This window comes from Dendropsophus ebraccatus, chromosome 7, assembly GCF_027789765.1.
Source record: "Dendropsophus ebraccatus isolate aDenEbr1 chromosome 7, aDenEbr1.pat, whole genome shotgun sequence".
NCBI classification, from domain to species: Eukaryota; Metazoa; Chordata; class Amphibia; order Anura; family Hylidae; genus Dendropsophus; species Dendropsophus ebraccatus.
In genome coordinates this window covers 139300554-139313702 of record NC_091460.1, presented here as the reverse complement: position 1 = coordinate 139313702, position 13149 = coordinate 139300554, and the positions used below count along the sequence as shown (strand labels likewise).

The window sequence follows — 13149 nt, the reverse complement described above, 5'->3', positions numbered from 1 at the left end:
TATACACTGCTATATACACCCAGCAGCAGCACACAGAGCACATCCCTCCCTATTCACTGCTATATACACCCAGCAGCAGCACACAGAGCACATCCCTCCCCATACACTGCTATGTACACCCAGCAGCAGGCACACAGAGCACATCCCTCCCCATACACTGCTATGTACACCCAGCAGCAGGCACACAGAGCACATCCCTCCCTATACACTGCTATATACACCCAGCAGTAGCACACAGAGCACATCCCTCCCTATACACTGCTATATACACCCAGCAGCAGCACACAGAGCACATCCCTCCCTATACACTGCTATATACACTCAGCAGCAGGAACGCAGAGCACATCCCTCCCTATACACTGTTATATACACTCAGCAGCAGCACACAGAGCACATCCCTCCCTATACACTGCTATATACACCCAGCAGCAGGCACACAGAGCACATCCCTCCCTATACACTGCTATATACACCCAGCAGCAGAACACAGAGCACATCCCTCCCTATACACTGCTATATACACTCAGCAGCAGCACACATAGTACATCCCTCCCTATACACTGCTATATACACTCAGCAGCAGCACACAGAGCACATCCCTCCCTATACACTGCTAAATACACCCAGCAGCAGCACACAGAGCACATTCCTCCCTATACACTGCTATATACACTCAGCAACAGCACACAGAGCACATTCCTCCCTATACACTGCTATATACACCCAGCAGCAGCACACAGAGCACATTCCTCCCTATACACTGCTATATACACCCAGCAGCAGGCACGCAGAGCACATCCCTCCCTATACACTGCTATATACACCCAGCAGCAGCACACAGAGCACATCCCTCCCTATACACTGTTATATACACCCTGCAGCAGCACACAGAGCATATCCCTCCCTATACACTGCTATATACACCCAGCAGCAGCACACAGAGCACATCCCTCCCTATACACTGTTATATACACCCTGCAGCAGGCACACAGAGCACATCCCTCCCTATACACTGCTATATACACCCAGCAGCAGCACACAGAGCACATCCCTCCCTATACACTGCTATATACACCCAGCAGCAGCACACAGAGCACATCCCTCCCTATACACTGCTATATACACCCAGCAGCAGCACACAGAGCACATCCCTCCCTATACACTGCTATATACACCCAGCAGCAGCACACAGGGCACATCCCTCCCTATACACCGCTATATACACCCAGCAGCAGCACACAGAGCACATCCCTCCCTATACACTGCTATATACACCCAGCAGCAGCACACAGAGCACATCCCTCCCTATACATGGCTGCAGCTGAGGTGGAATAGCCAGGGAGAGCAGAAGCTGCTGGTGCTGTATACATAGAGCGGCACTAGAAGTCGCAGTATAATAATCCAGCTGCTCGGTTCATAGAGTCAAGGAGGCTTAAAAGGAGATCCACGGTCCCGGCTGCAGCCTGACGCCTATTGGGAGAAATGTCGCTCATTCTGGGAGAAATGTCGCTCATTCTGGGAATGCTGGAAGCTGCGATCAGATTTCAGTCGTGGGAGGAGGCGACCCGACAGCAGATAACAAATGAGATTCGCGCGGGGACAGGTACTGCCACAGGGAAGCTTCATCCCAGCCGCCTGCTATCCTACACAGCAGTACCAGGGATCTGCAGACAGTGCGACATTTAAGGACGGCAGATGGAATCAATGGCCTGATATTAAGAGGCTTCCATGCAGGCACCTTGTGTCCCTTCTCCCTCTACTGAATCCCACATATCGGCTCATACAATTCATACAATACATTCTATTGATAGGAGATTATCATTGTAGCAGCCGCTGTAGACATTCTTCTACAGTCCTTACAATTGTGGATTCAAAGCTCCCTCTGCCGGTCACCTATGCGCATTGCAGGCGCTTTTATTTCTTTTTTTTTTTTTTTTTCATTTTTATTCTAGAGATCATTCCTTCTTCTTTTCTTTTTTTTTTTCTTCTGCTGATTCTCTTGAAGCCTCCCCCCCCCCCAGGACTTATGTAAATGCATTGATCGGTTCAGGTGAGCTTTATCAGCGATGAATCCACCTTTGTTTCTGAAAAAAAAAAAAAAAATGTATGGGCTGGCTGTGACATTCACAGATTCTATCAAGCTGTCAATAGAATGTATCCCCTTCTGATCATAATGTATATATGTATTTAGCTATAGCTAGGCATTGGATTAGGCACGGTGCCTCTTCTCCCTCCTCCTCCTATAGAGCTTGTCTGTAATTAACTGGACGATCGATCAATCGCTGCCTTTGATACATTGTTTTAATACAGTGCCCTGTACTCGAGTCAGTTTAGACATTGCATGGGGAATGGGGAGATTCTCATTCACACTGTACTGAGAGAGACAGACACAGCTCCAATCTGCCTGCAACAGGAGGCAATGATACTAATGGAGCTCGTTATAAGACACAATTCTCACCCATCTAGCTGTCCACCCACATGCCAGACGTGCTGTGCAACTGACCCCCCAAATACTTGGCCCATTCTAAGCATTATGCGAGCAATAGAAGCTGCATTCAGGGGGAAGAAGAGAGAAGCTGCTATTCATAACTGGAGCATGTGATACTTACTGTATGATGTATAGTGAAGCTGTCACATGCTGGAACACAGACCTGGCATCAGGTGCTATGAGAGAGAGTTGCAGGGGGAGAGCTGGTAAGGATAGTGATACAGATATTTTATATATATATATATATATATATATATATATATATATATATATATAAGTATGAACAGTGTAGAAAGGCTTCTTTACTCTTCAGTGTATGCTTCATAGCCTAATAATGGATGACATGTATGCGACAGAGAATATGGGGCAGAATCTAAAGGCTTTTTCATGTTGTGTAAAGCAGCTCTGACAAGCCTGTGATACAGATGATAATTATATGGTATATGATCCATAGATTCATGTAGATATAATAGACCTGATTGGAGTACAAATACTGGAGTTATGTAAAGCTGGCAGAAATGTCTCTGAAACATCCTGCACTCTGTCTATGGATATTCAAACTGAAGGTCTGCAGGGAATAGGGGATTTAATAGGGTGTGAAACAATGGGAGTTAGGACGGTAGTGATCTGGCACCAGGGCTGTAGTGATCTGGGCACCAGGGTGGTAGTGATCTGGGCTCCAGGAGAGCAGTGATCTGGGCACCAGGGCAGAAGGGATCTGGGCACCAGGGCGGTAGTGATCTGGGCACCAGGGCGGTAGTGAACTGGCACCAGTAGAGCAGTGATCTGGGCACCTGGAGAGCAGTGATCTATGCACCAGGACAGTAGTTATCTGGGCACCAGGAGAGCAGTGCTTTGGGCACCAGGACAGTAGTGATCTGGGCTGCTTACACACCACCATACTTACAAGACACTTGAGTTCACACAATGCTTTTGAACATTATCATTCTATTTTTCCCCCAACAAATTCTGCAGTTAAAGTGGAAGGGTTTGTATACATGCCTGGTCAAAAATAAATATAAAATAAATAAATAAATATTAAAAATAAATAAATGAAAGTAATAAATAATTAAATTTGCACATTACACACCTTACCGGTATAAATCCTATCCAAAAACCACACTGACAAACCCTGGTAATTAGTGCAAAGATGGATGCGTTTTGCCCCGGCTCGTGTAAATACATCCTGATGAGTGATGAGCGGACATGTTTGTAAATGTTCGTATGTTTGTATGAACATGCCGCTAATGCTAATGCATATGCTTCTACTGTATGTTCGATTTTTGTTTGGTGAACATTAACCAATCACGATAATTCTTTTTACGTTCGGGTTCGGGATCCGAACCGAACATCGGGATTAGAGATGAGCGAACCCGAACTTTCGGTATTTGATTAGCGGGGGCTGCTGAACTTGGATTAAGCCCCAAGGTTGTCTGGAAAACATGGATACAGCCAATGACTATATCCATGTTTTCCACATAGCCTTAGGGCTTTATCCAACTTCAGCAGCCACCACTAATCAAATGCTGAAAGTTCGGGTTTGGATCGACTCGAGCATGCTCCAGGTTCGCTCGTCTCTAATCGGGATGTTCGCTCATCACTAATCCTGGTATGGCCATGAGCCTTCTAACATTCACCTATTGCTTCAATGGTCAGTCACCCCCTGTATGTGCCCTTTCCACCAGTTCACTGTCACATTCATATCATTTCAGATTACAATTCCTGACTCATCTTGATGCAAATTCACTGTTTTCTGTGTTTAAGAAAAGCTAGCCTAAAATGACCCACCCATGCTGCTTCATATGCCATTATCATTCTTTTTTTCTTGAAATTACAAAAGCTGGCAAATGTTCTGTGAATTCATTACCACAAATAAGATAATACAATTGCTGTTCTTTATGCCCTGTGATAAGAGAACGGTTTGTTAACCTATCTACGCATGGGTAACTGACTGCTTGCAGTGGTTTAAAATGACTTGAAAGCAATCTAAGTCTAAATCCTCTTATTATTACACTGTGTGCACAGAGCTTGGGAATAGGAGGGCTTTTTTTCTGTGTTTGCAAGATATAGGAGGTGGAATAGAGGCTCGAGTCTTGCAACAGTTTTTTTTTTTTTCTTTTTTTTCCCTGGTACAAACGTTCAGCTGTTCTAAGGATCTTGACGTGAAGTGTAGCAGCCATGCTGTGTTCACATATCAGACAAGCAGGGGGCAGCGACAACAAACAAAGATATTTCAATTAGAAGCCACCTTCAGGGGCCATACCTACACACTTTAATCCTTTAGAAACTATCATCTCTGCAGGAACATTTAGCAGTGAAAGTTTTATCAGTGTGGCGATTTCAAAATTAAACTATGATATGATAGGTGTTAAAGGGAAAAACGAACACTTCCGTGGCCCCACGCTTTTATGGAGCTCATTTATAGCACACACTCCAGTGTGAACAGGGTTTATCCCATCAAAGCCTGGGAGAGCAAAAATTTCACAATTTCACATATGATAGAATAAACCACTGTTCACTTTGGATCTTCTGAGTGATGTGGTTAATCCTTTTTGTATTGAATGCACCCTCCGCCATATAATGCACATACCACTGCTAGTAGGGACACAATAAAGAGTATGTACACTAGTGTGTGACTATATATTGTGCATAGATATGTGCTTTACCTGCTGTTACATAATAAATGCAGTGCATAGGGGCATATGAATTACATACATATACCGTGGTGCCTTGGATTACGTGCATAATTCGTTCTGGGACCGCACTTGTAATCCAATTCACTCTTAAACCAAAGCAAATTTTACCATAAGAAATCATTGAAATGCATACAATTGGTTTCACACCCCAAAAATAATAATTTATTATTCTGAATAACATGTAAAACAAATGAAACAACCATTCAGAAACAGCTGAATATGTCATATTACAAGTTACTGTACAGTATAGCAATCAGCATGTGGTGTATAATGTATATTAACACATCAGTAGTTTGTAGATACAGGATGGAGCTGCAGATCCCCATAATGCGGGAGCGAAGTACAACAGGCTAGAATAGAGAAGCAGGGCTGCTGTCAGAGGTCTGTGTGGTCACATGACAGCAATGGGGAAGGGGTGTGTGTTCAGCATGGACCAATCAGGAAGTGAGAATAACAGAGCTATGCAGGAGAACAGTGACAGAAACTTTTTTAAACAGCAGTGTGACTGGCTGATTGTAAGTGCTGGTATCTTATAGCAACGGTGTGTATAGCTGAGTGTGAGTGCAGGCACATTATAGCAACAGTGTATAGCTGAGTGTGAGTGCAGGCACATTATAGCAGTAGTGTGTATAGCTGAGTGTGAGTGCAGGAACATTATAGCAGGAATGGAGAGGATGGGAAACACAAGGACTGACAGAGACTGCAGGGAGCATGAAAGAATAGGCAGGGCAGATGTGGGCACAGTATAGCAGCACTCTCTGTCCGGGGAGAGAAGGGTTACAGCTATGAAGAAATTTCTTCAACAGTCCTGTCCCCTGATGCAAGACCCAGCCTGAAGTGGATCTGCTATGATTTGAAAGGTGAGGGAGACTTCCTGGGTCAGAGTACAGGGCTGTAGACCCCGCTATGCAGACCATACCCCTCCCCCACTCTCCCTCCCAGCCAGCACAGGGAGCTCTTACACCAAAGTAATGCTCTTAAACCAAGTTACAATTTGGAAAAACTGTGAGCTCTTTTTGCAAAACTCTCAATCCAAGGTACCACTGTATATAATATATTGCTGTAGGAGAGTTCATAGATAGCGTTCTGTGCATTATATACCTATACACATTATATGTGGGGTGTGTATTGCATCACATGGAAGGCACTGTATACATCTTATATACTATTGCATAGATCTGCATCATATGGGTGCATGTGGATTAGCTGGATTTGTGTGCACTATTGCTGTTTGATGCACATATTGCTATCCAGCGTGTTCCCCAATTTCTGCGTTATGGATGCACTCCAAATTCAAAATTATTGTGCGCACAGAAGAATCACATTGACACATTTCTGGTCAAAGTAGATCTCATTTATTTATGTGTGCTTCTCCATATGTATACATTGCACACCAATGTTGTTAATCCACATAGCTCCATATAATGCAAACCCTATACCACCAACTACAGTAACTGTACATACATTTATGGTCTACAGTATACATTGCCACCCTTATAATGCATTACCATGTCCATACTCTAATGCCATGTCCACCCTTTCCTACAGTCCCTGCACAAGCACCTGTATTACCTGTAATACACAGTACAGGAGCCTCTATTTTGTTTGCAGGTCACCAAAGACCAGTGTGGTAGCCTACAGCTCGCCACACACCCTCCTGCACTGCTACTCTATATTCGCCTTAAGCAGTGACCATATAAAGCTAGATCCAGCTGTTCAGAGGAGATTCTGCATACCTTGCAGTTACATACAGTGACTCACAGGAGGTGTGTTCTTTACACGAATCACAAGTGTGGTTTTTGCTAGTCAAAGTTGTTTGCCTTTCCTTTTCCACTCCATCTGCCCAGTCATCATGAGGGTAGGATCTACCAGAGACACAGATTAAGCTCCTCGCTAGACAATCCTCCTCATTTCAATACAAACTCTCTACAGTATGTGTATTAAGCCACCCAGCAACAGTGCTCTATGCCTCCATATAGTATAAGCCCCCATATTAGTACCCTCTGAAACCCCATATAGCATTACCCCCCCCCCCCCGGTTCTCCATTTAGTATAGGCCCTCTCTGTTTCTTTATATAGGTCTTCTCTGTGCCTCCACAGAGACGTTAGACACCTTTGGGCCCCATATAGTCCCTCCGGAATCCCATACAGTAATTAGGTACCCCATATGTAGGAACTCCTGTTGGTAGGCCCCCTAGTAATTAGCCCTCCTGTGGTACGAACACTGCAGGCAATACGCCATGTAATTAATTCATCTATAAGCAACCACCCCCCCTAAAAGTATACCCACCCCTGTAGGTAATAGCGAGTCCTCCTACAGTAAGATCCCCCTGTAAGCAAACACCCCGTAGGTAAATCCAACCTCCCCATAGGCAATCCCCTTGTTTTGAGTCCCCCCCTCCTCCTTCCCCTGTAAGCATTCCCAACTGTGGTAAATTAAAAAACAAACCAAGAAGTATATGTAGCTCCCGTGCAGTAACCTGGCATTCACTCCACTTCCCCTCTCTGCAGGTTCACAAGTGACGCTGACCTGTGCGCCGCATCACTGGAGGTGAGAGTGCCCTCTTTTGACCAAAGGCCGGGCCCTTGGTAGAGTGGGGAGCAAGTCACTTCTCACTTTGTCAGCTGCCTCTCATTTAACTGCAAGATCTCTTTATGAATGCTTTTAGTAAAAGGGGCCTAATGCAGCACCAAAGCTGATGCCGGCCCTGAACGGCAGAACAGGAATCTAATAATTCCATGCTCTGTCGTTCTGCAGGTGGTGGGGGACCCTATGTGGTGGAGGCCCCGGGGCACGAGCCCTGGGTGCCCCCCCCCCCTTTAATCCGGACCTTGATCCAATACAACCAGGCCACAGAGATACTACCCTGGATTGCTGAACAAATATAAACACAGCCCAAGTCCCCTGAGTCGTCTCCCCCCTCCCCCCCCCCCCCACAGTATGAAACTGTTAGGGTGTGTTTACACAAATACATTTTCCAATGCAATTATTATAGCCAAAGCCAGGAACAGACTATAAATAGAGAACCACACCAACGCATTTCGCACTCTCAGTGCTTACTCATGGTGATTAAGCACTGAGAGTGCGAAACACGTTGGTGTTTTTCTCCCATGGGTAGTTAAACTTTTTTAACCAATATTAAATAAAGGACTGCTTTTAATCATTTATATTTTTGGTCTGAGTGCTGGAAGAAAACTTTTCCCCTTTCCTTGATTTACACTACAAGGCTAAGTTCACACTGCGTATATGTCCAGCCGCATATTTTGCGGCCGGACATATACGCGGTAAACTCCGGCCGGAAATTTACGCTACTTGCGGCCGGCTACGTACGGACCGCGAACTTACGCCCGAAGTCTACTTACGCTTCCCGAGCCCCCTACGTAGCGATCTGGCAGCGGTCTTTTACTTGGAAATCTTCGGCTAGCCCCGGACACCCCACAGAACATTTGGATCGGCACAAAAAGCTGCAAAAATGAAGAAATCACCACTACGTACAGGACCGCATGTTACGCTACGGGCGTAAGTTACGGCATTTTCGTCCTCAAACAATGGTCTGGTTCATTTTTTTACACCGCCCCGTACGATCCGGGCGTAAGTTCGTACGTAGTGTGAACTGTGCAGCCGTACTTCGTATACTTTCTATTATACGCAAACTACGGAAGTCTCCGGCCGCTTATTCACGGAACGCGCTACGGCCGGAAACTTACGTAGTGTGAACATAGCCCAAGGCTATGTTCACACTGTGTATGTTTCCGGCCGTAGTGCGAACCGCGAATATACGCACGTAGTTTTGAGGTTGATGCGTTCGCTTGAAAGTATACGATATACGCCCGCACAGTGCACACTACGTATGAGCTTACGGCCAGATCGTATACGGCACCGTGAAAAATGAACAAGACCATTGTTTGAGGACGGAAATGTTGAAACTCACGGCCGTGGATTTCCATGCGGTCCCGTACGGAATACTTATTTCAGCCAAATTGAACTTGATTTTTCGATCCAAAAGGTTCTGTGTGGTTTACGGGGCTGGGCGAAGATTTCCAAGTAAATGACCTGCCTCAGATCGCTTCAAAACAAGCTAGGGAAGCATAACTGTACTACGGGCGTATGTTTGCGGTTCGTACGCATCCAGCCTCATGTTGATTTTTCCCACGCCCGTAGTTTCAGCCGCACATGTACTGCGGCGTATGAAATGTGGCTGGACTCATACACAGTGTGAACATAGCTTAAATAGAGGACATTCATAAGGGAAAGAAATCTCTGATTTTCAAAAACTTTGCAGTTTATGATCATGAACATTTACAATAACCTTTTTTTGCACTTATTTTACTTTACATTCTGGGATCATATCCTATATATCAATGCAACTGCTCATCAAGAGTTGTATATTTACCACCAAGCATCTATGACACAATAAGGCTATATTCACACACTATCCAAATAGCAGTTGTTTTTATTGAACGGGCATTGTTTTACATAAAATAACGGCTGCTTTTTGTCCATAATAACCGTTGTTGTGAAATAACGGCCATTATTTGACGTTACATCACAGCTGTCCGAGTGCTGACAGATAACTATTTAGGTAGCAAAATAGACCATTCAGCTTAACCCTAGAATGCGTATTGGGGGCCTTTTAGGCCCCCATGCTTACTTTTTTGCTATTATCTGCAAAATTACTTAAGTTAGAATTTTGAAACTCCAGGTAATCCTCAAGTATGTCGTTTTTGGTAATATCCAGTTGTTCATATAATTTTTTTCATAGGCATTTCGGTGTAACAATGCTTTTTTTGTGAAAACCACATCTGTACGTGTTGGGGGCCTTTTAGGCCCCCATGTATATTTTATCATTTTCTCAGTAGTGTTTGTGTCTCAAGTTACTTTATTTGTACTCAGTAATGCTGGTGGGGGGGCCAGGGTGTGGATAATGCCATATGAGGATGTCATGTGATTTTGTGAGGGAGTGGTAAGGCCATGACATCATCTCAGGTCCTTCGGAATACAGTAATGAGCTGTGTATAGAGTAATGACGACAGTATACACTGTGAGCTAATTGTGAAGGACCTGAGATAAGATAAGATGTTGAGAGGAAGACTGATTCAGTTTCAGTTTCTCTGATTCTAAGAAGCCTGCAAATGGTAAAGCTATTGAGCTAAAGACATCCAGAGAATTGTACACCACCTAAAATAAAGTATAAAAGGTAAGAGCTGCTGAGGGTGAGAGGAGGGAGGGGGCACATTACCCTTACAGTGTGTCACACACAAGCAAAGAGTGGACAATCTTGATTGTGTTCATTGTTTTTTTCATAGTTTGCTAACATCTAGTCAGCAATGGCGCAGTCTTCCACCAAGCATCTGACTGACCAAGAGATTGAAGCAATTATGTTTCAAAGTGATGATGAAAGTGAACTATCTTTGTCCGATGACGAGTACCTGCCACCAGAGAATCAAACATCCTCAAGTGATTCTTCTTCTTCTGATGATGAAGAAGTGAATACAGTGGATCCTCAAGAAGTGATAAGTAGAACATCCAAAACGAATATTTTTTTGGACAGTAAACCTACATTAGTCGGACGTACTGCAATCCATAATATTGTGAGACAGGCTCAAGGAGCCGTGGGAAGTCCCAGGTACTTTTCCCCTAAAGACGTATTCTGTACTTTTTTTTCTGACAATATGGCAGAAGAGGTCCTTTTATGTTCAAACCTAGAAGGAAGACGTATTGCTTCTGCAAAAAATAAGTCCTGGAAAAATATCTCAAAAGAGGAACTTTATGCATACATTGGACTTTTACTGCTGGCAGGAAGTCAAAAATCGTATGATGTTCCTATACGAGAATTATTTCTGGACCCACTTTCTGATCCACACTATAAGGCGACAATGTCAGTGGACAGATATGAGGAAATTAGAAGACATATTCGATTTGATGATAAGCGAACACGTGCATTGAGGTTTGAAACAGACAAATTAGCCCCTATCACTTATATTTGGAACATATTTATCAAAAATTGCACCAAACTTTACAATCCTAGTGCTAATGTTACAGTAGATGAGCAACTTGTACCGTTCAGAGGACGCTGCGAGTTCATACAATACATGCCCAGCAAGCCTGCCAAATATGGAATCAAAATCTTCTGGATGTGTGATTCGGCATGTTATTATGGCATAAATGGCGTAATCTACTGTGGCAAAGAGGTTGGTGCACCAGCACAGAAGGATCTGGGGTCTGAAATTGTCAAAACTCTTGCTGTTCCAATATTCAGTTCAGGTAGAAACATTACCATGGACAATTATTTCACCAATGTTGAACTAGGCAATTTTCTGCTTCAAAAACATATTACACTTGTTGGTACTATCAAGGCAAACCGCCGAGAAATTCCAGAAGCACTGAAACACAATCGTCAGCGAGCACTTTATGAGAGTGTCTTTGGATTCAATAACAAAGCGACTTTGGTATCTTACAAAGCAAAGAAGGAGAAATCAGTGATTTTACTCAGTACCATGCATCACAATTGCAGTATTGACAGCAATGACAGAAAATTAAAGCCAGAAATCATCCTGTATTACAATAAAACTAAAGGAGGTGTAGACAAAATGGATGAGATGGTGGGAGAATATTCATGCAAGAGGCAAACAAAACGATGGCCTGTAGTACTTTTTTCAAATATGCTTGATGTAGCAGCCCTGAATTCATTCATCATTTATACAGAAAATCATCATTGTCAAAATTGTTTGGAAGACTAATAGAATAGAAAAGAAACATAACAGAAATGTAGCTGCAGCTAGTTTGGTATAGAATTCTATGCGTTTTTTCATATGTTTGTGAGAAATTTGGAAAAAAATAATTTTTTTGGTTTTATTTGTGAAAAATTAGTAAAATTTTGTTTACTAGTCATATTTTATTTAGCAGTTTTAAAATAAACTTGTAGAAGTTTTATATAAGTGTGTTTTTCCATGTGATTCGCATGGGGGCCTAAAAGACCCCCAACACGTTAATATGAAGATTTCTGATGTCACGCATTCTAGGGTTAATTAAGCTGGAAGTAAACACTGTCCAGGAGCCTCTTTTCTATACATTGTGAAATGGTGGCTACCGCAGCGCAGCTCCCATTCATCTGGAGGAAGACAGAACAACAATACTTTTTCCCCAGAAATCCTCTTTAGTTTTCCAGCAGTATTATGTCGTCCCAGGTTTCTTGGTCACTGTGTATACTGTCTGCTACACGGTACGTAATATTATTATTGTAGTATATGGGATATTCTAGTAGTGAGCTTTTTATTACATACTGTACATTCATGGAAATATTACATATTACAATCAGGGACTGTTGTTGTTATTATTATTATTATTATTATTATTATTATTATTATTATTATTATTATTAATGTTTACTCTATGACAAAATGTTTGGGTGGGCACCAACAGAAGCCACAGTTACTGAACGTCTTCTCTGCATGAATTACAAGTGATGTCTTCTCTAAGTTGTTCACTTTTCCTTTTCTTCTCCATCTGGCTCGGCCATTAGGAAGACTTCTCCAGCCAAGACTTGTCTCCTCAGAATCTGCCAAACATCGCTGCAGCATTATCCTCATCTCTACTCAAACTCCCCATGTGTATTTGTAGTATACCAGAGCGCAATTCCTGTGGCTGGGTTGAGGATGGCACCTTTCCACAAGTAGTTTATTGTCTATTTTATGACGTAACTAGACATGAGCGAACCTCGAGCATGCTCGAGTCCATCCAAACCCGATCGTTCGGCATTTGATTAGCGGGGGCTGCTGAAGTTGGATAAAGCTCTAAGGTTGTCTGGAAAACATGGATACAGCCAATGACTATATCCATGTTTTCCCCATAGCCTTAGGGCTTTATCCAAGTTCAGCAGCCACCAGTAATCAAATGCCAAATGATCGGGTTCGGATCGACTCGAGGTTTGCTCATCTCTAGACGTAACATGTCTTATGTTAAAC

The 13149-nt window shown here is 43.3% G+C and overlaps 1 protein-coding gene across 1 annotated transcript; it reads left to right on the top strand.

Moving 5' to 3' along the window:
* Window positions 1-10512: 10512 nt before the first annotated feature.
* Window positions 10513-11925, top strand: LOC138796606 (piggyBac transposable element-derived protein 4-like). Its single transcript, XM_069976215.1, has one exon. It carries the CDS (start codon window positions 10513-10515, stop codon window positions 11923-11925), a length of 1413 nt encoding a protein of 470 aa, XP_069832316.1.
* The last annotated feature ends 1224 nt before the right edge of the window (window positions 11926-13149 follow it).

What these genes read in the sequence shown, in the direction of transcription:
- LOC138796606 (XM_069976215.1), top strand. Translation starts at nt 10,513, where the DNA reads ATGGCGCAGTCTTCCACCAAGCATCTGACTGACCAAGAGATTGAAGCA.